At 37.1% G+C, this 27089-nt stretch overlaps 4 protein-coding genes across 5 annotated transcripts; 1 reads left to right on the forward strand and 3 right to left on the reverse strand.

Moving 5' to 3' along the window:
- Positions 1-1758: 1758 nt before the first annotated feature.
- LOC125857792 (protein STRUBBELIG-RECEPTOR FAMILY 6) lies at positions 1759-8264 on the forward strand. The gene is made up of 16 exons (XM_049537433.1): positions 1759-1962; positions 2714-2846; positions 2985-3056; positions 3145-3210; positions 3294-3365; positions 3469-3540; positions 3897-3968; positions 4053-4118; positions 4231-4290; positions 4380-4687; positions 5580-5866; positions 6173-6438; positions 6963-7095; positions 7543-7679; positions 7790-7946; positions 8064-8264. The coding sequence occupies exons 1-16, from the start codon at positions 1878-1880 to the stop codon at positions 8208-8210; spliced, it is 2133 nt and encodes a 710-aa protein (XP_049393390.1). The 5' UTR covers positions 1759-1877; the 3' UTR covers positions 8211-8264.
- Positions 8265-9321: 1057 nt separating this feature from the next.
- Positions 9322-15228, reverse strand: LOC125857800 (26S proteasome regulatory subunit 7 homolog A). The gene is made up of 10 exons (XM_049537447.1): positions 15078-15228; positions 13459-13540; positions 13101-13192; positions 12942-13019; positions 12432-12493; positions 11847-11991; positions 11520-11738; positions 11040-11221; positions 10438-10613; positions 9322-9810 (listed from the first exon to the last, which is right to left on the reverse strand). Exons 1-10 carry the CDS (start codon positions 15168-15170, stop codon positions 9653-9655), a joined length of 1287 nt encoding a protein of 428 aa, XP_049393404.1. The 5' UTR covers positions 15171-15228; the 3' UTR covers positions 9322-9652.
- A 646-nt stretch (positions 15229-15874) lies between these two features.
- Positions 15875-19819, reverse strand: LOC125857797 (O-fucosyltransferase 36-like). The gene is made up of 3 exons (XM_049537442.1): positions 18395-19819; positions 17897-18146; positions 15875-16419 (listed from the first exon to the last, which is right to left on the reverse strand). The coding sequence occupies exons 1-3, from the start codon at positions 19672-19674 to the stop codon at positions 16243-16245; spliced, it is 1707 nt and encodes a 568-aa protein (XP_049393399.1). The 5' UTR covers positions 19675-19819; the 3' UTR covers positions 15875-16242.
- A 1290-nt stretch (positions 19820-21109) lies between these two features.
- LOC125857794 (uncharacterized) lies at positions 21110-26586 on the reverse strand. 2 transcript variants are annotated; one of them, XM_049537437.1, is made up of 7 exons: positions 26303-26586; positions 25760-26182; positions 25618-25670; positions 24254-24291; positions 23486-23804; positions 22964-23280; positions 21110-21837 (listed from the first exon to the last, which is right to left on the reverse strand). In XM_049537437.1, the coding sequence occupies exons 1-7, from the start codon at positions 26313-26315 to the stop codon at positions 21153-21155; spliced, it is 1848 nt and encodes a 615-aa protein (XP_049393394.1). In that variant the 5' UTR covers positions 26316-26586; the 3' UTR covers positions 21110-21152. The 2 variants fall into 2 exon arrangements, with proteins under 2 accessions (XP_049393394.1, XP_049393393.1); XM_049537436.1 differs by lacking the exon at positions 26303-26586 and having other exon boundaries at positions 25760-26263.
- Between the last annotated feature and the right edge of the window lie 503 nt (positions 26587-27089).

A 27089-nucleotide genomic window follows, 5' to 3' on the forward strand; every position in this document is an offset into this window, starting at 1 on the left:
TTCCAAAAACATATATGTCAAATTCAACAAGATTATTACTAATTAGTGAAAAGAAACTTTGGTGCTTAGCAAGACAGAGAGTGATTTGTTTGTTGGAAAACAAGCACATCAATGACATCAAACTGTTTTTATATTGATAAAATTGCCACTTCACCAAATTAGACAACATTTTTCAACGTTGAATGAATCACTAATTATCCAAATCAACGCGCAAGTGTAGGAAGGAATGTTTCTCTTCTCTTCTCTTCTCTTCATTGATAGAAAACGTATTTTCTCCAATTCTCATTCTACTTTCATCTTTATACTATTTCAATTACTATTGCTTCACTTATCTTCTACTCCACATCAAATATTAAAACTCATTTGAATTTTCCTTCTTTATTCTCACCTATATTAACTTAGGTTGTACCAGAAATTCTTTCGAAAAAAGGAATATATATCGTTAAAAAAAGATAGTTTCCCTATTGTTTTATCAATATGGAATATTATGTTTTCATGCGAAAAAAGATGATTAAGCCAATCCAAATTTAATATTTTTTTTACGAATAAATTGAATAGATTAATTCTCTAACTTAACGAAAACTAAACATATATAAGTTCAAAACTACGTAATTTCTATGTACATTATGCCAAGTCACCTTGATGAATGTGTTTTGCTGTTGTAATGGGTAATATTTAGTTATTTTATTGTTAATATAAATAAATTTTAGTTATTCTAATGAGATAAACAAAAAGGGATTTGATTCTTTATTTTTATAATTTTAAAAATTAGTGACGTTAGTCCGTTACTATTAAAATAGATAAGTTTAACTTCTTTTTTTGAGAAACAAAACAAAATAATATTATACCATTGATGAGATTGATCGAGTGAACATACGCTATAAAAATGGGGTGAACGTCTAAGTGTTAGTTTCAAATTCTGAATATGAAAAATCTTTAGTAAAATTATTTTAATATATTTGATTTGAAATTTCTACTTAAAAACAAAAAAAAAGAAAGAGAGAAAAAGAAGGTGAATGTCCAGTTGGTGAAGCTGAAAAGAGATACAGACAAATGCGTCACTTTAACGGATTGCCCGTGACTAGCTCTATCTGCCCATAAATTTCTACTACTCCTAATATACATTTAACGCCGTTAAAGTAGTACCCCCATAAAATATTTAATACAAAGTTAAAAGCTGCCCACTTTATTAACCAATCATTTCTGTTTCTTAAAAGGAAATCCGACTCTCCCCTTAAATAAATGCCTACCATACAAGACATAAAATTACTCTCAAATGCAACAAATATTTATTTGTAAAAAGAATCAAATTTAGCTCTAACATTACACACCTAAATTGATGAAAAATCAAATAAATTACTTTAAACATTATTTCAATTTAGATAAGAAAAATATCTAATTAGAATAATAAGTAATTAACAACAGCTTGATTTTTGAAAATAGTTACTACTACTTTTTTCTATCTGGGAAAAAGTTAAATTTGGTTATCTGGTTTTGTAAAATATGTGAATCTTAAGGTCTGTAGCTGTATACAGAAAATAAATTCCAATTATATTACTATTCTAATAAAATGAAGGATTATACTCTCTTTGTCTTTGGATTCTTCTAGCAGATCGTGCCTGCCAGCTTTTCCCTTATACGACCTCTCCCCACCCAACTACCTCATCTTTTTTACATTTTTTTTTTTATAAAAATACACTTCCCAATATTATAAAGCAAATTAATCAAAATAAAAATAGGAAAGTTCTGACAAAGCCTTTCTTCTGTTCCCGAGCTGAAGCTTGGGGTTTTGTGTTTTGCGGTGCCCGGTACTGGTGGTGAAAGAAAACTCCGACGACTGTGACTGAGGTGGAAGAGGAGAAAACGACGCCGTGTAGATGAGGTTGCTGCTGCTGCCGATACTCATCGGCATTTTGCTTTATTGTGCTAATTATGCCATTGCCGACACAGATCCAAATGACGGTCAGCTATTGCTTTTAATCATTCTCATTTATTGTTTCTATCTGTTTGTCTGTATGCCTACTGATCATTAATGGAGGTTGATTGATTTGGAAAGTCAATGAGTATCAATCTACCTGACAATGAACTCGGCAACCGTCCCAAATTTGTTGATATTTTCCTTACCTGGATAGTATATTGTCTTATTGTATATGTAAAAATGCGACAAGTTCCTTTCTGATCAAGGCATGAATCATATAAACGGAGCTCTCTTGGATTCTTATATATTATGTATGTATTGGCCATGTCGGTGGACTTTTAGTACTGTTGAATCTTTGCATTATTACTTCCATTCATTCTGAGAACTGACATATTGAAACTTCGTCGGACATATTTGACTTAGTTACCATTTTCAGCCAAGTTGCTCCAGAAGATTTTGGTTTTTCTTCTTTCTGCTGCTTGGAAGCGGGACAGGGTAGTGGGGGTGGGCCGCCAAAACAAGTGAGGTTAAAAATGATCAAGGGCATTATAACCTAAAAGACTCTTCTCCCAGTGATAATACACAAATAGGTTCATGGCTTGATCAACGCACTTGTTGCGTTTCACCATGTTTATTGATGTCTTGTAGATTTACCACTCGTTAACAGTTTGTCCACCGTTTGATTACTCTTCAAGCTATTAGTAATGAAAAGAAACTTTTTGTTTGAACAGTATAAGAATATGTTGACCTGTAAGTATGCCTAGCTGATTTTTTTGGTGGCGCTTTGATTTTCAGCTTCTGCTCTGAGAGTTCTGTATAGCAGCCTAAATTCACCTGGACAGCTAACAAAATGGAATGCCAATGGTGGTAATCCTTGTGGAGAATCCTGGACAGGTATTACTTGCTCGGGCAATAGAGTTACTGAAATGTGAGTTCCTCTCTTCCTTACTGTTGTAAGTAATTATTGTTGATGTTTTCCTTCTTTATCTTCTTCATCATGTTTCAATTCTTGGAATTGTTGACTTGGTGATTTCTGATGCTTTCTTCCCTTTTCATTTTCCTCCAGCAAGATATCAGGTCTTGGACTCTCTGGTTCACTGGGCTACCAATTAGCAAGTCTTACATCGGTGACTAATTTGTAAGATAAATGGCCTTCAATAATGTCCTCATAAATGTTTCTTCGATCTATATCTATATCAAATTCTTACACACTTCTAATTTTGCAGTGACATAAGTAATAACAATTTGGGAAACCAGTTACCTTATCAGCTTCCTCCAAATGTGCAAAGATTGTATGTCTCGTAGTTAGTATATTTTCATCATTCCAGATGCTATTTTTCCACCTATCTTTCTTAAACCTTGCCTTGCAATGCAGAAACCTTGCTGCTAATGGTTTTAATGGTGCCCTTCCATATTCTGTTTCGCAGATGACTTCCCTCCGATACTTGTATGTAAAATCTTTGAATTTGACTGCAATTTGCTTTCCAGCAATAAGCTTTTGGTTTAAGGTTGAGCTTTTCAATGACTTTAATATTTTTATCTGGCTGTAGAAATGTCAGTCATAATCAAATTCAAGGACAAGTGACTGTCGCGTTCGACTCTCTGTCTTCTCTCGATACATTGTAAGCCCTATCTTCTCTCATGCCATTTCTTGAGTGTTTTAATATTACTAAGTTGTGGTCATAACTCATATATGAGGTGTTGTAGGTAAAACATGTCATTCTTACTTCATTAGCATAAACTTTTCTTCTCGCATCCGAGTTGTTGACTTGTTGCTTTGGGAAAGAAAGTCAATATCATGAAAGACAGTATCTGATCCTTTTTGTAATCTGTAAACTTATGTGATTGTCCCAGTTAAGTCAACTAAGAAGCTGTATACATTTCGAGATATTCTTAAGTCAAGTCTTAGAAACCTCTAAATGACTAGTTTATCATTCTCTGTCTCATAGTTTTTGATTGATTGATCTGTACGCTTCAGGGATTTCTCATTCAATGCTATGACGGGTGATCTTCCTCAGAGCTTCAAGGCACTGACTAGTATGAATAAAATGTGAGCTAATAAATTTTCTGCTTCGTCCTTGTAGACAATTGGTTGAGTCCTTCAGTGGTGAAGTTTACATGTTGAAGTATGCAGGTATTTGCAGAACAACCAGTTTACAGGAACTATTGATATCTTAGCCAATCTTCCTCTTGATGATTTGTGAGTTTTCAGTCTATGCTTCTTTTTAGATGTTATCCCTGATGTTTATCTTATTTATATAGACTCGATTGAAAGCATGGTTGAAAGTCATGTGTATTCCTTTATGCTTTAGGAATGTTGAGAACAACCGTTTTACTGGCTGGGTTCCTGATCACTTGAAAGGGATCACGAAGTAAGTATATCATGTTAGCGTAATAAATTTTGAAACTTATATCAGAAATATTTTGAATTTATTCAGGGTCTGTGACATTTTTGTTACAGATCAAATGGTAACTCATGGAACTCAGGATCTGCACCCCCTCCTCCACCTGGCACACCCCCTGCAAGCAGGCCGCACCACAAATCTGGAGGCAATAATAGCCCTACTGATGGTGCAAGCAGTGGTGATGGTGGTGGTAAATCGGGGATAGGGGGTGGAGCCATTGCAGGCATAGTGATATCTGTTCTAGTTGTTGGGGCAATTGTAGCATTCTTTGTTATCAAGAAGAGATTGAAGCGGTCATCGACGGACATTGAGAAACATGATAATCAGCCATTTGCTCCTCTTGCTCCCCCCCAGGAAGTACATGGTACTTCTTTTCATAATTTCTTGGTTTTATCAGTTAAGATGTCTTTTAGATCCTTTCATGGCCTCTGTGATTGTTATTTAACTGTGGAACATATCAATCAACCACACTATCATCAACCTCATTCCTGTATCCTGCTTAAAAAGGTGTAAAATAGACCTGCTGCATAAAATGGATTCATGAAAGTGAATTTGGAGAATCAATCTTAACCTTTGTGATTTATCCCTGCCTGTGGTGTATAACTAATAGTGGATCAACACAGCCACTGTCTTCGCTATAAAAGAAAAACACCAAAGTAAAAACAAACTTTATATCGAAATGTAAAACCGCTAAGGCTGATAGGTCCTATCTTCCATGGAAGCAAAACTTCTTGCTTACTGAAAAGTTCCAAGAACTTGATTGTAGAAATCTGAACTGATGTTTAGACTCTGTATTGCCTTTTGAAGCTGATAGTGGGATAAAGAGAACTTCAGCTTTTTTGATAATGAAGAAAACTTCAGCTTTATGATCTCTTTCAGTGGATCTGGTCCTATGCTTGTTATAAGTTAGCTCCCCTTGATGGATTTCCTTCCTATGAAACTACTATTCTTAAATCTTATTGACCTTTGTAGAACAACTATTGCTTCAAAATGCAACTTTCAGCTAAGTGAAAGTTTCTCCCATTCTAAACCATTTGTGCTCACCACCAAATTCACCTCTTTGCAAATTCTAATTCTTTGCTTTTCTCAACTCCATCACTCGTGGTGCATAGTTATGCCTTTTAAGCCTCATCTCACTTCCGTATCTCATTAATCTGAACCTGAGTATGCATTTGCCTGTTTGTAACACTTACAGTCTTGTGCTTCTTCTCTGTCTGGATTTTCTGTTCATTCATTGTCCTTTTTTTTTACTGCAGAATTGAAAACTAATGAAGCTTCCTCTGCGCCAATAGTGAAAGTATTTGAAGCTCCTGCAGTAGTAAATCTAAGACCTCCACCTATTGAACGCCACAAGTCATTTGACGAAGTTGACATAGCAGCAAAACCAATTGTCCCACCAAAGAAAGTTAATACAGCTAAAATAGATGCAAGACAATATTCAATCGCAGACCTACAGATGGCGACTGATAGCTTCAATGTTGATAACCTTATTGGCGAGGGATCATTTGGGCGTGTTTATAGGGCTCAGTTCGATGATGGAAAGGTATGATTTCTCTCTTATGACTAACTGACTATCTATGTGAAGAAAATGGCTCTCTCTAATTGGATAAAAAAATCATGAATTTTTTATGTGCTGCGAATGAATGTTTAAGCAAGATAGTTGAAATGACAGATAAACGTTCAATATGAAAAAGTACCTATCTAAAGAAAATGAAAGAAAGAAGTTTGATCATTAAAAATCAGTTGAAAAATTATGTTTGTTCAAAACTCAGTTCGGAGCTACTATCATCTTGTCCTGTGTAACTGAACCATCCTCATAAGTTCCTTTCTAATTTTTGAAATGCCATAGGTTCTTGCAGTCAAGAAAATCAACTCTTCTGCACTCCAGAATCCTGAAGATTTTCTCGATATTGTTTCTGAGATATCACGGTTGCACCATCCAAATGTTACTGAGCTGGTTGGATATTGTTCAGAGCACGGGCAGCATCTGCTGGTTTATGAATTCCACAAAAATGGTTCTCTGCATGATTTCCTGCATCTGTCAGATGAGGAAAGCAAGCCTCTAACATGGAATAGCCGAGTTAAGATTGCACTAGGCACAGCAAGAGCACTAGAGTGAGTTTCCATGATCTACAAAGATATTTGATGCCATTTTATAATGTTCGCGGAGCTCATAACAAGGTTTTATATTTTCCTTGTACCATTGGTTGAAATACTAGTCTCTGTCATATATTTTCTGGTATGTGTAGTCAAACAATAATGAAGTTTCTTTTCCTGGGTGGGGTGGGGGGGGAGATAGAATGAAGCTTATGGAATAGTTACTTTCTTCCTGAAGAGGAAGTGGAGAAGTGGAGAGTTATATATTGTGAACTCCAATACCTAAGCACTCAGTAATTAAAGCTGTGTTCCTGTGTTTAAATCAGACTTAATCATTTATTATGAAGGCCATTAAATAGTTCAGATTTCTGGAGCATTGATGATCAGTAACATGCAAGAAGATGATTCATTATCTGAACATTAAAAGAAAAGAAAATATGTGTTGCGAGCCATTGTTTATCCACCATGTTTAATATACTGATCTTTCCATCTTCTTCTTCTCAAGTTTCTAGAGTAGTAGCTAAAATAAGCATCCTTTGCAGGTATCTGCACGAAGTTTGTTCACCATCTTTGGTTCACAAGAATATCAAGTCTGCAAATATTGTACTTGATGCAGAACTCAATCCTCATCTATCAGACTGTGGATTGGCAAGTCTAATTGCTGATGCAGATCAGGTAAGCTATAGCTCCTAGCTTTAGGATTTCCTTTGCTAAGTCTCATTTGTTGGATGTTGCTATATCTTCTAATGTATGAATGTGGGTTCTGATTGACTAATGCATATGCATAAGGGTGCTCATGCACATACCTATATACCTGTACTTGCATCCTCTTTGCCTATTCATCTGTCCTTGTAGAAAAGAAACCAGAAATTTGATTCAGATCTTTAATATAAGTCATCCACAGTATCATATCTATAGAAGGCGTATACTCTTTACCATGAACTATCAAATATCAAAAAAGGAATTTTGTTGCCATGTTAAAAATTAGATTGACTCAGAAGCTGAGAAGTATCTACTGGTTTTTCGCAAGGTGTCTTATTTCCTCTTTTTCAGCTAGTATAGATTTTCATCATAAAGCCAGTTTCCTGAGATATTCACATGACTATCAATCTCTTCTCGTAGGCATTGAACCATAATACAGGATCGGGATATGGTTCCCCCGAAGTTGCTATGTCCGGACTCTGTACCATAAAAAGTGATGTGTACAGCTTTGGAGTGGTTATGTTGGAACTTCTTACCGGACGAAAACCTTTTGATAGGTAAAATGTTATTTAGCATCCCATGATATTATGTAAGTTTCTTAAAGAAACAGTACAAATTTGAAGTTTCAGAAAATTTTCTGATGATATTCTCTGTTCTCTTAATGCAGCGCAAGAACAAGATCTGAACAATCTCTAGTTAGATGGGCAACACCTCAGCTGCATGATATTGATGCCCTAGCTAAGATGGTTGATCCAGCACTTGAGGGGCTCTATCCTGTTAAATCTCTATCACGCTTTGCTGATGTAATAGCTCTCTGTGTCCAGGTAATATTTCGAACTGGAAGTGAATGATTAGCTTTCAGAAATCTGCTACTTAGTTTTCATTAATCTAGTTCCTTAAATTATCTCAATGGACCTCTCATTTTTTTTTCTTTGTGGCAGCCTGAGCCCGAGTTCAGGCCACCTATGTCGGAAGTGGTTGAAGCATTAGTTCGGCTAGTGCAACGAGCAAACATGAGCAAGAGGACATTTGGTGCTGATCAGGGTACTTCAAGGGGTGAAACAGATGGCCCGGACTATGAACCATAGTTTCCATGTGACGTTGAGTACTCAACATGTTACCTATTCTAACACGTGGAGGTGTCTTTTTTTTTTTTGTTTCTATTCACGAGAAATGACTTCGAGCCTGTTGTTTTGCAGACTTGGAGTGCATTGTACCAAAACGAGACGCTAAAATCTGTTCATAGTGCATAATTTATTTTCAGTTCTTTTCCTCTTCCTTCTAATTTGTTCTTAACAGCGGGATTAAAGAAATAATATTATTTCATATTTTCATATGATGTCACATTAGAAACTATCATCTGAACAAACATGTATGTACTAGTGCCATATTCCAACAATTTTCTTTATCTTAGTTGACATGACATTGCAACCGACGGCATTCAGTATTGTCTGTTCGACAAGTATCTTCCTTAGTCCTTACCAACCAGCTGCACACCTACCCTGACCCCACTTACGGATTTCCATTAAATGTTGTTGCCAAGCTTATAATGAGATCTCAAGAAAAGCAAAAGAAAACACAGAATCCACTCAATGATGCCCTTCACTTGCTGGGGGTTGTGGGGGCGAAGAGTAACCCCAATTTTAGATTGATAAAGAATCTGAAAATGATATATTGGTTCATCATGACCAGGGGAAACAAGGTTTTTAACGAAGTGGGAAGGCGATACGCAGGGCATGAATTTACGGCGGGGGGGAGGGGGAGTATATCTCATGTATTTATAATTTTATTACTTTATCCATCCCAATTTATGTGGCACTATCCCTGTTAGAAGTAAAATGAAAACAGTGCCACTATATAGTTGTCAAATAAGAAAAATGTGGCATCTTTTTAGGAGAGACAAGCAAGGAAAAAATGCCACATAAATTAAAATATATTATCAATAAAATAGGGACGTGTAGACAGATGTCTTATTTGTGTATTTAGTTTTTGTTTATTTGGATTTACCAAGATACGAACAAAATCTCCTTACATTTTACAATCAACAATATGTATATGACTACCACTGTATAAGAATCATTCAGAATTTGAGTCACCTTCATACATTTGCTGGATCTCTATTATACTAAAAAAGGCAAGTGTTTGATTGCAAACAAAAAAAGAAAGAAAATGATTGCACACATGACACCAGAAAGCATGTGCAGAACAAAAAACAAATGTATCTTTTAGAAGATGTGTAGCAGTGGGCAATCAAAACAAACTATAGCACATTGCAAAGCTATGAATGGAAGTACAACTTAAAAAGCTGAAACAGCGAAAATTATCGGAGAAATAGAGTCCAGTTTTGGTACCGACAAGTCGACAACAATCATCAAAGACTTTACAATGTACAAGTCACATCGGATCCTTCATCTTCCAGGCAGTAAACACAGCAGCAGCCAAAGGTTTATATTTTTCATGATCAAATGAAAGCTCCTTGTTCCTGTCAATGCCTTTTGTCCCCTCCTTCAAGAGCCAAAAAGAGGCCCAATCAATTGTAGACCATGTACTTCGGTGTTGCACTGAACTTCTGATACCCTTTGATGACTTTATTGACAGCATCTAAAAAGTCTTTCTCCGTGACAGTTTTCCTCCTTGCTCGAATAGCATACATTCCAGCTTCCGTGCACACACTTCTAATGTCAGCTCCTGGAACAAAAAGAACCAATAGAATGTTACGGTCCCTCTTCGTCTCTGCTTATATATTATCTACCATACATTTCTCCTTTGACGCTGCCTCCTCAACTTCAATTTAAGTGCATCAATAGCTCACAGAGATCTTGTCCCTAGCAGTGTGCGCCTACCATGGCAATTAATCTAAGCTCTCCCATAGCATTAAAGCTATTCAAACTTCCCAACAGAAGTACAAACAAACATGACATATCAAAAGCAATAATTAGTTGCCCTAAAACATTCAGAGAATCAGATTCAAAAGGTATCAAGAAAGATGGAAGCCTGAGACGGATGGCATACGATCAGCAAAAGTTATAGGACCTTGTTTACATAGAACTACTGCGACAAATGATTTCTTAAAACTTCTAATGATTTCCTGTAATTTTCTGACAAATCCTAAAATGGAAAAGTGGCACTTGAATGATTTCCTAGTCTTCATTAGTATGACAGTACAAATATCTGATTTAATAGAATAGTTTTTACGCTATCAAAAGACGAAGGTAGGTGTTACAATCAGCCAGACACAGTTAAAGCCCATATGTCAGATGTATTATTGTTTAGTTTATAATGTCTGACATGCTACTCATGTTTATTGGAGATTACCTGTAGAGTTAGGACAGAGTCGGGCCAAGAGTTCAAACCGAATATCCCGCTCGCAGTTCATTGTCCGTGTGTGAATCTTGAATATCTGTGTTCTACTCTCCAAATCAGGCAGCCCAAATTCAACTTTCCGATCCAATCGACCAGGACGTAATAAAGCTGGATCAAGTGTATCAGGTCTGTAAACAATAGGATGGAGTTACAAGTTGAGCAAGATGATAACAAGCTGTGAGCAGCATTTTATGCTATCAAGCATGAGTATTTGTTTGAAGACACCGTGTCATTCCTGACCATAGACCATCATATTAAAAGATGAAAAGTTCAGACCACCAAGAGAGCACTAAAAGGGGAAGAACCTTCAAGAGTATCAAATAAAAAAAAAAATCAGGCCCACAAGGGACTTCATGTGGTTCAGCACAAGGTGGCTTTTTTCAGTAGTAAATATATATGAAGTCAACTTGTAACATGCCCAGGAGAGCCATTCACGTCTCTGTGCAACACTTATTGATCAATAGCTCCAAATTTTAACTACCAAAACGTGAAATAACACAAGTAAATGTGTACACTGATGGAGGAAAACAATTGCAACATATAGGCAAGCTAACCTATTGGTTGCCATGAGAACTTTAATATTCCCTCGAGCATCAAAACCATCAAGCTGGTTCACAATTTCAAGCATGGTTCTTTGAACCTCATTGTCTCCCCCAACTCCATCATCAAATCGTGCACCTCCAATGGCATCTACTTCGTCGAAAAACACAATGCAGGCCTTCTTGGAGCGTGCCATCTGTCATATCAAAGCTCCAGGTAAGAATCCATGCTAAAGTTGAACCTTGATAAACGAGTTCAACAATAAGAGTGTATTATCTCACAGTGGGGCTTTGGTTCAATAGTAAGGACGTGAGGTGGTTGCACCTCACGATTTCAAACCCTGTAACAGACACGAGGTTTGGTATTTAAGTGGGAACATGGTAGAGGTGCAGGCCAATACTCTCCTGAGTTTTCCACCAGTAGACCAATTGGAGTTGGGGGATTCCTAGGTAATCCCAAAAAAAAAAAAAAAAAAAAATAAGAATGCTTCTAACCTGGAACAGTTCACGAACCATTCTAGCCCCCTCACCAACATATTTCTGAACAAGCTCACTACCAATAACACGAATGAAGCATGCATCCGTACGATTTGCAACAGCTCTGGCAAGCAATGTTTTCCCAGTACCAGGAGGACCATAGCAGAGAACACCCTTAGGGGGATCAATTCCAAGTTTGACAAATTTTTCAGGGTGAAGCATGGGAAGTTCAACAACCTGTTGTTAATTGAGCAAGAGAAGGAGCACAAACCAATTTGTCAACGTCAACCAAAGGGGAAAAGGGAAAATATAGAACACAACAGAAGAATGAACACTCATCATCACCTCTCGCATCTTCTCAATTTGTTCTTTACATCCTCCAACATCATTATATGTAACATCAGGTTTTTCCTCGACAGTCATCATTGTGACACTTGGATCAATTTTGGGGGGCAACGGAATCTGAATTTGATATTTATTCCTATCAACGCTGCAACATTAACAAAAATAGTCAAGCTAAGAGTCAACAAACTTTTAAAAGAACAGAAGACTCAAAGTCAATTTAATAATCTTACAGATGTGCCGCCTAAAAGCTAAATAATATCTATACTGGCCATATTTAGCAGGAAAAGAAGGTAAGTTATTTGGATCCATTCCACAAACTAGTAATTTTGCAAGATATGCACCAATCAAGCTTCATAATCAGCAATAAGCAACCGTTTGCTTCTGACAGAGAATGTGGAATAGTGGATCCACCAATTAAAAAGATAAAATGTTTGCTATTAAGTGTTGCTTTCTTTCACCATCTCTAGCAAAAAGTTATTAACAACTAGCTAAAGCAAATCAACACTTTTTGTGGGGGCAGACCACAGCAAAACATCAAACCATGCTACAAGATCCTGAGACAGAACAATAAGAAGAAGAATTTACCCGACTCTCATGCCTTCTTCTATATCAGTTGGTGAAACTTTATCACCTAATCCAACAACAAACTGCAGGTACGAAAGAAGCAAATAGTCAAACAAGGTGATCATAATCCATTGCAATTTGCAAAATAAATCCAACCAACGGTACTACAACAATTGTCGCATGGAAATTAATACATCATTTACCCAAAAAAAACTAAAGCCATCTAATGAGTACAAACCCTCAGGCTAAACACAAAAACATGGGAAGATATCCTGTTACTGTTAGTTAATCAGTGTAAGTTCTCAGAAGAAAAGGAAAATGACTGATAGATCTCCAAATCAAGACATGACAAATTTCTTACTTATGTGTTGCTGCTAACCACAACATGCTACTTATTACTGCTTAAGCACAGACCTATTCTGGATCAGTTTGCGGAGACTTACAAGACAAACAACACTCACACAACTTGAATTACTGTCAGAAATGAAATTAATACAGCCAATATGACATGCAAAAGAAAGGATAACATACCTTAGCAATTTGCTTGACATTTATAACATATTTTGCATCTTCAGTATTGGGGCTAATTATCTTTGTACACCTAGCCACCTGCTCCAAAGATTTAGTTACAGCTTCAAAGTATCTGACAAGCAAAGACTTAGTCAACTTTCATTTCCAAAAAAACCACACCTGAAGAGGTTGCTCCTCCTGCATCATCTGTTTATCTGAAACTAGATCCCACTGACTTGGTACAGCCAACCCAGTGTCAGATTCCTTAATACCTGCATGATCAGTAAGACAGCAAGTTGAAATTCACCATGCATATATAGGGAAATGTGTAAAGGAAAAAGTAGGAAAACACATCTACACACTTTAACAAAAGTAAATCAATTCCCAGGATCAAGGGACAAGAAAAGCTTTCTGTTTCTCCTTTCTATCCCCCAGAAAAAACAAAGACCACAATGTGCGGCAATGAACAGTAGTTTGCATTTAGAGATGGAATTAGTTCAACATCAAAGATAAAAAGCAAAGACATAAAAATACTTACCACACAAATCATTTATCTTTTTTGCCATTTCCTTGATTTCCTTCTCAGCTTTCTTTATGCTTGTGGAATAAGGCCCCAAACCCTACAAAAAGTATTTCAATAATTTAATTAAAACAATGATCAGATACTAAGTCGTATATACTTTCAAAATGAAAAAAGGGATTTCTAGTGAAAAGGAACCAAACTAAAAATTTCACAAGGAAAAAATAGCATACTCTTATACATATAATGTGGGATGTGTCTGTGGTTGTACTCGCACACCAGAAGTACATATAGAAGTGTGATCAAACACTCTTTACATGAATAGAACTCATGCAATGTCTATCCAAATGAATGATATTTTATCGCCAAGAACTATACACCCCTATCACCTGATCACACCATATTTTTGTAAATAAATCTCCAAAGTGTTAGAAGGTTTACTTCAGGTAAGATGGGTATGGCTTAGGAACTTGTAAGAGCAAGTCCAATTTCCGTTCTATCAGAGTGGATATTAAGTTCTCCACCTCTGTAATATTTCAAGAGGAGCAAGGTTTCATGATGTTGATGATTGTCCACTAAACATTGATTCCATAGAGGATTAAACAAATTGTATGAGAGAAAGAACCCAAGGAAAGAAAAGAAGTTATGGGCAATAAAAAAGGTCAGTTCAGACTTAAAGGGTGTTAATTGCGAAAAGCAGAAGGGCATTGTACAGTCTGATGTAGTAGCAGGGTAGCCATCTTTCAAAACATAAGAATGACAAAGCATTCGACAGGGCAGATCAAAAGCAGGTTCTTCATCTACTTATACTGGTAATAATTCACTCTTTGCTCCTTCTCTTAATGGAGCTAGAAAACTTTGTCACTTCACTTACTTATATTTCAAGTAAAATCTATGAAATATCTGTTAGAGCCTATATCAAGGAGGGTCAGCACGTCTGGAAGTAAAATTGTTATATGGTTGCTTTCAAGCTGATGAGAAAAATATTGGACCCCGGATGTTGCTCATTTCTTTTCTATATGGTCCGGCCTTCTGCCTAACTTTGGAACTCAAAAATTCCATCATCAGTACTTGACCAATTTCCAGACCCGATCCCTTGATGACAAAGTTCATTTCAAGGGGTATTGATACCCAAAAATAAGATGGAGGTTTCTAACAGTACATATTGCACCTTCCCCCAACATTAATAAAGGAAAAGAAAACCATACATATCTCAACTTCCCCCAACATTAATAAAGGAAAAAGAAAACCATACATATCTCAACTGCAGCTCAAATGAATGTAGCACAGGTAAATTTGTTAGCTACAGTAGAAGTAGTCTCAAGTTAATTTAGGCCATAGGGGTCGTTTCATACTAGTTAGCAGTATGACCATTACAAATACCATTTAACATTAATAAAACTCATTCTTTGGCTGCCAATTTAGTTTTCTTTACATAGCTTAGTGATTTCCAAATTCTCATTGTTTCAGTACTACCTGTGAGTTCTTCGTAATTCTGCATTTTTGCATCATAGCGATATGGTTGCAACAGTGGGTAACCAAAGATTAACTATAATTAGAAAGAATGCACACGATACGATAAGATAGGAAAGATTTGAATATGAAGATATGTAAGATTAGGCGAGGAAGAAGAGTACATAAGTCTTGAGTAGAGCAATATCATCTTCATCAAGAGGCCTAGGGTTCTTCTCGTCCTTAATCTCATCCTCCACATCTGCTGCGGGTGCCATTTCCTTCAGATGGGAAGAATCTTTTAGTTTTCTTGAGAAACAAGAAGAGAATGGGAACAAATACAAGAGAATTAGAGCAGACGACTCTTTATTTATATTTATATATAGGGCTTTCTATCCACGTGATCGTCGACCCAATACGACCTATTCTTGCGTTAAATCCTAATGGGCTCACAAATTTTAAGCCCACTCCGGTAATAAAGTTAAGAATTAAAATAATTATCATGAATAAAAATAGATATATTATTATAAAAATGTGTTCAGAACTGTGCATTCGCTCAGTATTTGTTAAATAGCTAAACGTATAAATAAGTGATACGTTGTTTATCTTTTCGATTCTTTTGAAGTAGTAGTAGTTTGTTACTGGCGCTGAAAATTAGCAAAGCATTATTGCTGATTAATAAAATGAATTGATCGAGTAAAGCAGTCAATTCAGCTGAAACAAATGAGAGTTGCGACAACGTAGAAATGTCATCTGTTTCTCAACATTAATATAAAAATCGAACAAACACTTAGAATAACATTTGTTTACATTTTCATCTGTTTAGGAAAAAAAAGAAAACAAATCATGTCGATTTCTTTTTTTCCATCTCTGAAGCAAGTTGATTCTGATCCACTTATATTTGGCCTCAGCTTTGCGATTTTCCCTCAGTATACTTAAAACACAAAAACAAGAACTAGTAAAGAGAAAGGAAACAACTCCATTTTCTACCACAAGAAAGTGAAGTTATCTTTTCTCATCCTGAAAAAATTCAACTATTGAGAAGTGTATGTGTCAATATGCAAACCTACAAACTCTAAAACTGGTGGTAAGAGATAAAACAGATACACAGAACAAAACATTGTCACTCTGCTAACCAATATTATACACTAGAATACAGACCAAAAGAATTGGCCAAATAGGCCATCTATGCTAAAGAATCGAGATTACAAGTATGTAACAGACAATATAACAACAGATATCACTCTTTACTCCAACACAATTTTTCATTTTCTTCAGGCATAGTAACTTGTTCGGTAGCAGAATGAGCTTGAGGAGTACAAGACGAAGTATGTTCAGCCATTATCTGCTTCACTCGTCATCAGCGACAAAGTTTGGCAGTTCACCCTGGCATAGATACTCATCACAAAGCGAAGCAGATCCCCAGTCGTTTCGTAGCCGCAAAATATCATCAGTAAAAGTAGACCCTGATGATCCAATAAACACACTAGACATGGCACAAATTGTCTTGTCCAGCATAGCATCCACCTTCATGAAGGAATTGAGCAGACAAATAAGAGCATGCAAGACCAACAAACAAAATTTAACAAAAGAATGCAAGATAAGATTAAAGAAAAGCAGACTTTATTTACAGGATTCTGCTTCTGCGCTGCCTGTCCCCTATAAGGAATAATAACATAAGCTATCGAAAAACCATACTATGTATAAGTTACATGAACCTTGTTCTTCTACCAATAAGTTCCCTAAGATCCTACATACAACTGATAATAGAAACTGTACAATCTAAGAGAAGAAACATGTGATGTTTGGATGCGTACAAATCCATCGTGGCTAAAATATGAGAATTCCAGTAGGATTCACAGACTTGAACAGATTAATTTTGTACCTATTACCCGGAAAGGGAGGTACCATTAAGAGCCCATTTGGATAGGTAGAAAAAAAAAGTAGCTTTTAAGTCAAAAGAAAAAGTAGATAGACTCCTACTTTTGGTTTTTAACTTTTTTAAAGTTATTTTAAGTTATTTTAAACTTTGCCAAACATTTCCAAAAGCTAAAAATGACTTAGAAGTAGGTTTGACCAATTTTTAAGTCAATCCAAACAGACTCTTAAGGCTTTCTATACACATTAGGTCCTGTAAAAATAAAATTCAGGCAAGAGCAAAAAGGCATAGCCAGTTCAATACAACTTTCTTGTACATCTAGTACTTCATGAAACTGACTTTTAGCATCCTACTATCCTATTTTTGACATCCCAAAATTCTACGCATCTTCAAAAACACAGGAAAAAACTCTCTTTTGCCAAAGAGAAACATTTACAAATTTCATGCCAGCTAATCAGTACGGATTAACCTTTTGTTTAATAAGCAAATACTAAATACAGTTTGACTTTTTTCCAGAAACAACCTCTCTACCGCACAAAGGTAGTACTAAGGTCTACGTACATTCTACTCTCCCCAGACTTCACTTGTGAGATTTCATTGGGTATGTTGTTGTTGTTGACTTAAGCCCATGAAGAACTAAAGGACATCAAACTACATTCAAGAACCCACAAAACAAATGTATATTTACAATCAAAAGACTTCTAGAACCTACATTATCTACTTGAAAAATGGCTCACACCTTCTCCTACATTCTCAAGCACCCGCACCACCTTACCAACCCACAATAATTATGAACACCTCTAAACGCATGTTAAAACTTGAATACAATGCAAGTATAATGGGGTGATGATCTATATTATCCAAGATAAAATTGAATCAGATCTATCCTACCTTCCCATAAATAGAATTAAAATTTTAGTCTACTTTCCCTACAGGTCAAACTCAACGAATTCAAAATGTGCTCACTTGACAGATTAAGATTAGAAAGCAGAGGCTGGATCCAAAACGATAGAGCATAGAAGTTCCAGTATCAAAGTTACCAACTGTATTGTCCAGTGCCACATAAAGTAGCTGCTCTTAATATTCTGCTTATGAATATGGACAAAATGCATATTTAAAACTCACCTGAGGGTCACCCTCAAGGCCATGTCTGTACAATAAAGCATCCCATTTTTCAGCTGAATTTCGAGCAGGCCTTTGAACAAGGGGTACTGTCTTCCCATTGAATACAACAAGTGACTGAAGTAGACCAGTTTCACTTTCTGCAGCATCTGTGGAAAGATATATTACTGGAGAATTGGCCCTCTCAAGCACACGATTGATACAGTCTGCAGCTTGAGGAACAGGGTAGAAGCAACTTGGCTTTTTGGCATTGCTGAGAAGCCCAATAAACGAATCAGAGGTGGTAAAGTATGATAAAAAGATGAGGAAGAACTAAGATGAGAAGCTTTTGTCATTATGGCAGTAACACATAATTGGAGGCATTATTGGGCATGGAAATGAAAGTTACTAAGCAATATATTGATCAGACACTAGCACTGGTCATTTTGTCCCCCCTACTAGTGATAGATGCAAAATCAAATAGCTATTAAACACTAGATCCAGCATCAAACAAAAACATACCAGAATTTCAGAAAACCGTGTCTGCGGAAATGAAGAGCGATAAAGTTGTCTCCCAAGAATGTTTGGACGAAACGTTGAGCAGTAAGCATAATAAGACGACTTGGCTCAATGAGTGTCTTGCATTTGTGGGAAATGGGGCCTCCAGGCTGCATTACCCAGTCCTTTTCCACATCAGCAAAGAACACATCACCTATTGCAAGAACATCATCATCCGTAGAAAACTTAGCCATTATGTCTTGGACAGTCCTTTTCTTTGGATTCTTAACGTCTTCATTCCAAGCAGCTTCGAGCTTATTCATAGATATCCCTAATGATTTCAACTTCTTAACACGTTCTTCATCCAAAAAACAAGGTTGTGGCTGAGAGAAATAACAAAGGAATTTATCTATGTGCAAATGGCTCTTTCGCCTTTCTGCAAATTCATCATAGGTCACAATTACTTCTCTCCCCAAGCACTTATTTATATGATCAACATCTAAGACTCTACGAAACTCATAATCAACTTTTGAGCTCGGAATAACCAAAATGCGGTTGAACAGAGCTGCGAAGAACATATGCTTTTCCAAACAGATCAAATGGTTTGACATCTGGCCGGAGACACAAATTGCAAACAAGTACTTATTGGATCTTGGTTTCCACTCCACAGTTCTCCTCTGGGACAAGTTGTGATCCACCTTCCGACACCTACCTAAACCACCGAGAGTAGGGTCTGTGGAATTATCTGATGTAATTAAAGAGTTACCTAATTGATGAGAGGATAAAAGAACTTGTTGAATTTGTTTATTTAGTGAAATCTGTCTGAGCAAATCGGCTTTGAGATCTTCCACATTTGAGGACCTCGAAACCGAAGCAAACCCAGGAGTGGACTCCAAGCTACTACCAGTATGTGTAGTAGAAGTATCATTAACTAGTGTGTGATTCCACAGCTTGAAAAGCCCCAATTGCTGCTGTCTAAGCAAATAAAGAGCCCGCAATTCGGACTCGCGCATGGAATTGACGGAACCATCATACTTTATGGTGGTAACAGTGGTCTGAAATAGGCTCTTGATATCGGTAGCGAAATAAAGAATAAGTACCAAAACTGGAAGAATAATTGCCAGTAAATACCTCTTACCGGTGGTGAAATTGAAGCGCCGACAAAGGGCAAATCGGTTCTTGACGTCTTCGATTTGGAATGTGGAACGACGTGGAGATTTAGAAAGGTCATTTACTCTTTCATTTTGATGGATCAGGTTCTCTCGATCATCTTCTTCATCAGATGATTCTGTTTCCCTCATCATGTTGCATTTGGTAGTGGTATTAGTTGCAGTTCTAGTAAACAGGACGACTGTGTGCTCTATTTAATTGACTAACAGAGAGAAGAGGGAGAAGAAGACACTGATAAGATGTGTTAGGTGAGTGGTCCAGTCAAGTTAACAACTGTGATTTGTAAAAATATTTCTAGGAGGGTAAGGGTGTGGCCGAAGGAATTACTATCAGATTAATCATGAGAGTACCATAAATCGTCGGTGGGAGAAAATGACCCGCCATCGGTCTGCCTGGCCCCTCAAAATATTTTGGGCTAGTCGCATGATTGGCCCAAGCCTTCGTATCATTTTCATTTTTCCGATCTGGAAACAGTTTCCGTGTTGGGCCTGGGCTATTCGAAGGGTCGCAAATGCTCCTTAGGAATTGCACTTGTTGCCCAGTTTAGTTCGCGTTTGATTTTGATACTAATTTTAACTTTGAATTAATTCTCAAAATGACTATATTATAAGTTTCAGTTATGTCCTAAAAAAAATAAGAACAAATATTGACAAAAAAACACAAAGTAGTTTCTAGTGTGCACTAGAGACATCTGGAGTTCGCTGGAGAAGCCATGTGGCTTTGCCATATCCATAATCTCATAGCCCAAATTTATCTCGTTGTTACTAATAATAGAAAATACAGCGGCAGAAGATGATTGATGCAAATATTTAGCAAAAAGAATTGATTTGTGATCGGTTAAGTTGCTGTAATTTAGAAAATGAACAGAGTGTTGAAAGTAGCACACACCTGCCAGACCGCTAAGGTCGTTTTCCGTCACACTGCATTGCGGTCGGTCGGCAAAGCAGCTAATCGTTCCGCCGTCCACGGCACCAAGCTTCCCATCCCTGACGTTGTCGACGTAAGTGATTGATATATCCCTCGTTTCTCATCTCTTTTGCTGTAGCATTTATTAATTCAGAATGGTATTTTGCAGAAGGAACAAGTTGAAAGGGAGATCAATCAAGCTAGGGAAGTGAAGGAAAAGAAGAGGCGGGAAATGGAGAATGCTATCGACTCCCAACTGAAGAACTGGAATGTTATGCGCTTCTCCAGCTAAAGTAACCCCAAATCCAGATGCTAGCAGTTGTTATAAGTAATAATCTCTATCTACTTGTTGGTCATGTAATCTAAGCAATGCTGACATTTGCACAATGATAAAGATTGATAGAAACGAATCAAATGTCACAATAATTGGAATGAACTAAGTGAGCCCCGACAAATTACAATGCGGCCAGGTCTATCCTGAAACTTTACATAAATGGTCATGAAACAGATATTACAAGAGAATATGTATCTAGCATGAAACTAGACACTGAAATGCCTATAGCTCAGACTATCATTATCATTTGATTTGCAGAGAAAACTCTCTTTGTCAAAAAAATTGTTGTAGGCATAAGTGTACTCTATAGTGCATCCATGAGATGCATTCCAAGTGTGTAAATCAGATACTTCAAATAATCTTTCAGCTAATCTAAGATCCTTCACTTACTTCAACCAACCTCCCACGGACCCATTTCTTGGTGGTGGTTGTGGTCGCCGCCTCAATCTTTGCACCAGAAATCAATCCATCTGGTAGCGGTTTCTGTTCATCTCCTGGGCTTGCATTAGCTTCACCCCTGTTTAAAAGCTGTTTATGTTCATCTCCTGGGCTTCCATTAGCTTCATCCTCATCAAATCTCTGTGTCGAGGTGGTGGACTGTGTTATATTGACCTCCTTTTCCAGAGATAAATTACTGGAAATCATTTGATAGACTTCCTGCCTGTCACCCAGTAAGTCATAGTCACTGGAGCTTGACAAGAGAGCTGTGTTTTTACCATTGGGTAAACCTTGCAAGGCATGCCGTCCATCATCTAAATGATAGATACCCCTGTCCATAGGCGTCACAGCATGCCAACCATTTATTCTTCTTTCACCAGGATCAGCCAGAGCTCCAAATTCCGAATCTCCGTCGTCTGCAGTGTGGCTCCCCAGCTCAGTTGAAGGTGGTGAAAGATCTCTATCTGTAACAGACACCTCTTTCTCTATAGATTCAATGGAGCGGATAGCTTCAGAGATGAGCTTCCTAGTTTCAATTAGCGACGCTTGAGCAACAGGGCTGTTATGGGCAGCCATTTCCAAGGCCTCTGCTGCCTTCTCAGCCTCAGCTATCAATGCTCTGCAACATTGTTAACGCACCAAGAACTTATCAGTTACTACCTAGCAGGTTGATACTAATAATACAAGCGTGTAGAAATAGATATTGTCCTAAAATCCATAATTTAGACCTCTCCTCAGTTTGAGGTATCAACATGCCCTGTTTCAAGATAATAGTTTACTCCACTATTACATTTCACCTCCTACCAAAAAAAGTTAAAAGACAAATGATATCATCAATATGTTTTTTCATCATTATAGTTGATGGAAACAAGCAAGGGTAGAAGCCCAACGAACCTTCTTCTTCAATCACCTTTCTTGCACTATCTTCCTTCTTTGGGAATGGGAAGGGGGATAGAAGAGTTGGAAGAAGGAAGGACATTCTAAATTTTTAACACAACCCCTTTGACTTACTTGTAAATCATTTAACGATTTTACATACAGATGTGGAAGATAGAGAGAGAAGGAAAGGAAGGGGAAGTCTACAAATCCTACTAAAGTTTATTTGCTCTGGCTAGAATAACAGGAAGAATGAAAGAAGGAAACCAATTCTTCCTTGGCGTTCCTATACCTAACACAGAGACAAGTGCCAAATTCTTTTTCATTAAAGAATGTGAAGATATGACATTTGGGCCTAACTCAACCCCAAAAGCTAGCTCATGAGGAAAGAATTGTCCAAGTCCATACTCCATATAAGCAAATTGTTAGTCTATTCTCCAATCACCAGTCAATGTGAGACTTTTACCTACTCTAACAAAAAATAAAATTATTTTTTCCGCCTTGCCTTACTTTCATTTCTCCCCCTCTCAGTTCCGAACAAAGTCTAAAGACATCACTCACTAAGTCACTGGAAATATATAGGAAAAACAAAATTCAAACTTCCCATAGAAGGAAGATTGTACTAATTAAGTTTCCTGTCAATATATGCACTAATGCTTCAGGTACAAATTAATAATTCCAGTCAATAACAATTTGGGGGTAGTCTTCTTATGCATTAAGATAGGCACGTCTTCATTCAGAGAGAATTTATCTATCACCGTTTTGGCAGCAATTGTATCAGGTTGCTATGAGGTTCATAAAATGACAGAGTGACCAGCAGACTTCAGATGGAAAGATGCTGAGATAACGAAGATTTAATAATAACTTACTTTGCTCTCATGACGGCTTCAATTTTCTTCTGGTCAATACCTGCTCTCTGTGCCCTGATATTCTTTAACATTTCTAACTTGGAACTAGCCAAAGGATCCTTGTACATTGGTGTGTTTTTTCTCCTCAATCGAACACGTTGAACTTGGCTCTTGGGCTCGGGCATTACCAGATTATCCAATTCATTAGCTTTCTTTTTCGGAGGGCTTCTTTTTCTGGTCTGCTCATCACTAGCAGGCTTTCTCCTTGGTCTTCTTTCAACCCCATCAGGTATTCCATGATATTTGGACAGAGCGGATTGGACCCGAGAACGGTAATCCTAGTTAGAAGAAAAGGTAGATTGGTAAAAACACCATTTTTTGGAAAGCTATCAAAATGTGAGGAAGTTCAAATTTACAGCCTTCAAACTCATAGCTGTGACCCTAGTCAAAAGAATGGAGGAGGGTGAAAACGAAAAACATGTGGATGGAGGGATGGAGCTATTCCCAAAGAGAAGTCCAGTCCCAACAAAGAAAGACACTTACAGGATCAGCCCATTTAGCTGCAATGGCCTCTGAAATCTTCCTCCTCTGTTCAGCAGATTTGGGAGCTCTCTTGTTACCCTTCAGTCTCGGTTTATTTTTCCTTTCTTGAACACTCTGTATCCACTCCTGCTCAAGCTGTTTGCTCAAAATCTCGTAAGAGTCCCACTGCAACTCTTCCTCACCCAGAAGGCCCCTCCTAGAAGCTTCTGCAATTAAATTTTGCCACTCATAGTGGCAAGTTTCCTGGAGCCTCAACATCCCACGGCGCCTTTCCCAACCCATCCTTACAGCAACACCAATTTTCAACCTTGTTTCCTCACTGCAATTAAGGGGGAAAAAAAATCTCCTTTAGCAATTTGAAACATACAATTTTCACAAATCTCCAATATTAATTTGAGGTTCTAGATAAAGAGGGTGAATTTACAATTAGGGATATGAAATGCTAAATTAGTACGATGTTGCTAGGTTCAATTGAATTCCCAAGGAAGAATTTAGTGATGAAGAGATTAAAACTCGCGCATTACTGCCATGTCAACTGAAGGCATTACCTTGCAATGTGACTGTTGCACACTCATTTGGCAGTGACTTTAGTGAAGCGTGAGTTTCACATATTGAAGCACAAGTTATCATGAAACAGGAAGCAACGGTTGGTCCAATATTGTATTCCTATTGTGCAGGTTATTTTTCACTCACATCTTGATTAAGAGACTCCACTATGCTATCAAAAGGGTGAAAAAACGAATTTCAAGAATAATTTGCAAAACCCACCTTTGAGCATGCCCCAGGTTAACCAACTTCATTTTCACCTGTATAATTAGAGCATATCAGTAATATTGTCAAGCAAAAATTTTAAAGCATGACGTTAAATGGATTTCATAGCTGACTAAAAATTAACTGGTCATCTCAGATTTTACTAGATCATTTGCACAAGCCACAATTTGAACAGAAATGAACATTATCTTAATAAGTTGTTGACTGAATAAAACAATGGTTATTTCAGACACCAAAATGAAGGGAAAGAAAAAGTCACACCCTGTCCAGGAAAAAATGTTGCAGCAAGATCAACAACGTAGCTAGTGTAAATGCCACTAACTGATGGTTGTGAGTAGAAAGTTGTCTAACATACAAGTTTTAACACTGTTGGAATCATCACCTAACCGCATCTTCCTCTTCTTTAAGAAAGAGGCACTCTACCTCTACAGGGAACATTTTGAATGCAAGCTTTTCAAGTATAAAACTGGTTAGTTCACAATTGGATTCAAACAATTCAAAGGAATTAAATGTGTTGATACAAAAGGAGATTCAAGCACTCGTACAAATTCACGAAGGGCAAAAAAATATCCCATATGAATTAGGATGTTGCATATCAGTCCCACATTCTGGAACTCCTATCTGCTCCTCATTGTGACTTCGAAAATCACTTTGACATGTGCCTATGCAGGTAAGGCACATGAAGGTGTGTATATATTTCTACTATATATAGCTTTGCTGGGAAGAACGAAGTCATGCATATACAGATGACCACATAGCATAGTAGAAATGTGGATACTGTCATAATACTCACAGATGAACCAAGTTCAATATCGACTCTTTAAGTTATTTTCTCAGAAATGCATAATGAAGTTTACTGAGATTAATGACATCCAGAGAATGACACTAAATACTGAGAGTTTGAAAAATGACAAATACAGTTATATCTCAAACTTCTCCAAGATACCCTGAGGGCATGTGCCTAAAATGTAATAAAGAGTATTGATTCTCTAGTCCCACACTGCAGCCTTAAACGGGTTTGAACCTAGACGAATGACCACAAAACACATCTTCCAGCTGAAGTAAGATTGAGCTTCTTCCCTTGAGAAAATGTTAATTTGTACATTCTGCTGACTGCTCAGATCCACCTTAGTTAGCTCCTACTTGCGTTCTATTATACCTTTTCATTGGAACCCCATAGTTAGCATTACACCTTCACCATTAGAGGGTATAACTTCACATGCCCATAATGTCACAAAATTATTATAAGTCGTTGCACTATAGTTACTACTGTTTCCAGAGCACTGTAGGGGTTCCCTCTTCTTAATCAAACTCTCATATTTTACTACTTCATTCACTAAATTATGCTTACATGACATCACCTTAGGATCCTGCATTGCAAGCCTTGTACGTTCTCGAATTCGTTGTAAAGTTTCTGCAGATGGTTCAAAAAACATGCTTGAAAATATTAAAGCTTATCCATAACAAACGGCTGAAAAGAATTACTGGGCATGCTCTAAGTACCTGGACTGTGCTTCCTGCCTTTATTCCACGGTGTGTTCCCTTTATTAGCTTTGGATATCCTCATCCGCCGCAACTTCTCTCTCTCATTCAACTCAGCTTCCTCACTTACCGACTGCTGCTCCACAACAGCAGAAGTTGAACTTGCTGCATATTTTCCCATCCTCACACCACCAAAATTGCTTTGTTCCTCATTGGTTTGGGTGTTCTTGGTGGGTCCTTTTTCGAGGGTAGCTACTGCCCTTATCATCAACCCACTCCGAAACAGCTTAATTCTGGAATTCGAAGGTTTTTGTGGTATTCGGAAGGAATTCCAAGTAGATACAAATCTAATCTCATTATTGTACAGAAATCTAGTCGCAAAGACATTGTGAGAACTAATTGAACAGACATTGTTCCTAAAACAAGGCTGTGTAGTAGCTATATCTGCGGAATAAAACATGACGGCTACTTCAGTACATATCCCAAATAGGCAACAGGTTTTGCCCAACTAACAAATTTGAAGAAAGAGAGTGAAAATTCAAAAGAAAAAGTGGTTGAATTCACCTAATAAAGGCATGGGGAGCTCATCCAGTCAAACTCCAAGTCGCACAAATTCAAGAAGAGAAACGGAATGCTATGTGTTGTTTTTCAGATTCCATACACCAACAACTAGTCGGTAGAGGCAACTGTACTGAATTGAAATCTCTTGTTTTATTTGGGGTTTAGTGTTGTTGGAGTGAAGAAGATAACAGAGAAAGGCAAAGGCGGTTGCAAGGGAGAAGCGGGAGAGAGAGGGCTTTGGGTTTTGGTGACACAGCGATAGCCACACAACTTTCGTTTGTCCAAAAGTTCACAGGCCGCTGGATAATGGTATTTTCAAAGATTTTTATATTGAAGTATAAATTCCAATATGTGTGACAACTATTTTATTTCATTTCATTTCTTACCTATCTAATTTTTTCATATATTTAATAAAATTATTTGATGAGCTTTTAGATTTGATACAAAAATTTGTGGGTTAGCTTGCTCCTTTGTTATTTTAACGGATACTTATATTTATCATTAATATAAATTATGAATAACTTCCTTCATTCACCAAGATTTTTAGGCAGATAGAATGATACCTAATATATAGTATATTTTTCCAAATTGACAAAATAATTAGGGTCAACTAAAAAAGGAAAAGTGGATAAATAATTAGAGACAGAGAGAGTAGATAATATAATCTCAATTTCCAAATATGTAACCCTTAATTATATTAAGCAGTAGCAGTTAACTATAACACGCTATTGATTTCGACATTACTGTATTATTTAAAAAATGATGTTGATCAACTTTTGGTCAAGCGCCT

The sequence above is a fragment of the Solanum stenotomum genome, chromosome 3, assembly GCF_019186545.1.
Source record: "Solanum stenotomum isolate F172 chromosome 3, ASM1918654v1, whole genome shotgun sequence".
Lineage (NCBI taxonomy): Eukaryota > Viridiplantae > Streptophyta > Magnoliopsida > Solanales > Solanaceae > Solanum > Solanum stenotomum.

What these genes read in the sequence shown, in the direction of transcription:
- LOC125857792 (XM_049537433.1), top strand. Translation starts at nt 1,878, where the DNA reads ATGAGGTTGCTGCTGCTGCCGATACTCATCGGCATTTTGCTTTATTGT. An exon ending in CCTCCAAATGTGCAAAGATT is followed by an intron (nt 3,211 to 3,293) that starts GTATGTCTCGTA and finishes CTTGCAATGCAG; the next exon opens with AAACCTTGCTGCTAATGGTT. An exon ending in CTGTCTTCTCTCGATACATT is followed by an intron (nt 3,541 to 3,896) that starts GTAAGCCCTATC and finishes TGTACGCTTCAG; the next exon opens with GGATTTCTCATTCAATGCTA.
- LOC125857800 (XM_049537447.1), bottom strand. Translation starts at nt 15,170, where the DNA reads ATGGCACCCGCAGCAGATGTGGAGGATGAGATTAAGGACGAGAAGAAC. An exon ending in ATGTCAAGCAAATTGCTAAG is followed by an intron (nt 12,494 to 12,941) that starts GTATGTTATCCT and finishes TCGTACCTGCAG; the next exon opens with TTTGTTGTTGGATTAGGTGA. An exon ending in ACTCTGTCCTAACTCTACAG is followed by an intron (nt 9,811 to 10,437) that starts GTAATCTCCAAT and finishes TTTTTGTTCCAG; the next exon opens with GAGCTGACATTAGAAGTGTG.
- LOC125857797 (XM_049537442.1), bottom strand. Translation starts at nt 19,674, where the DNA reads ATGATGAGGGAAACAGAATCATCTGATGAAGAAGATGATCGAGAGAAC. An exon ending in CACGGTTTTCTGAAATTCTG is followed by an intron (nt 18,147 to 18,394) that starts GTATGTTTTTGT and finishes TGGGCTTCTCAG; the next exon opens with CAATGCCAAAAAGCCAAGTT. An exon ending in GCCTTGAGGGTGACCCTCAG is followed by an intron (nt 16,420 to 17,896) that starts GTGAGTTTTAAA and finishes TCCTTCATGAAG; the next exon opens with GTGGATGCTATGCTGGACAA.
- LOC125857794 (XM_049537436.1), bottom strand. Translation starts at nt 26,198, where the DNA reads ATGTTTTATTCCGCAGATATAGCTACTACACAGCCTTGTTTTAGGAAC. An exon ending in TTGCAATGCAGGATCCTAAG is followed by an intron (nt 24,292 to 25,617) that starts GTGATGTCATGT and finishes CTAATTATACAG; the next exon opens with GTGAAAATGAAGTTGGTTAA. An exon ending in GAAGCCGTCATGAGAGCAAA is followed by an intron (nt 21,838 to 22,963) that starts GTAAGTTATTAT and finishes ACAATGTTGCAG; the next exon opens with AGCATTGATAGCTGAGGCTG.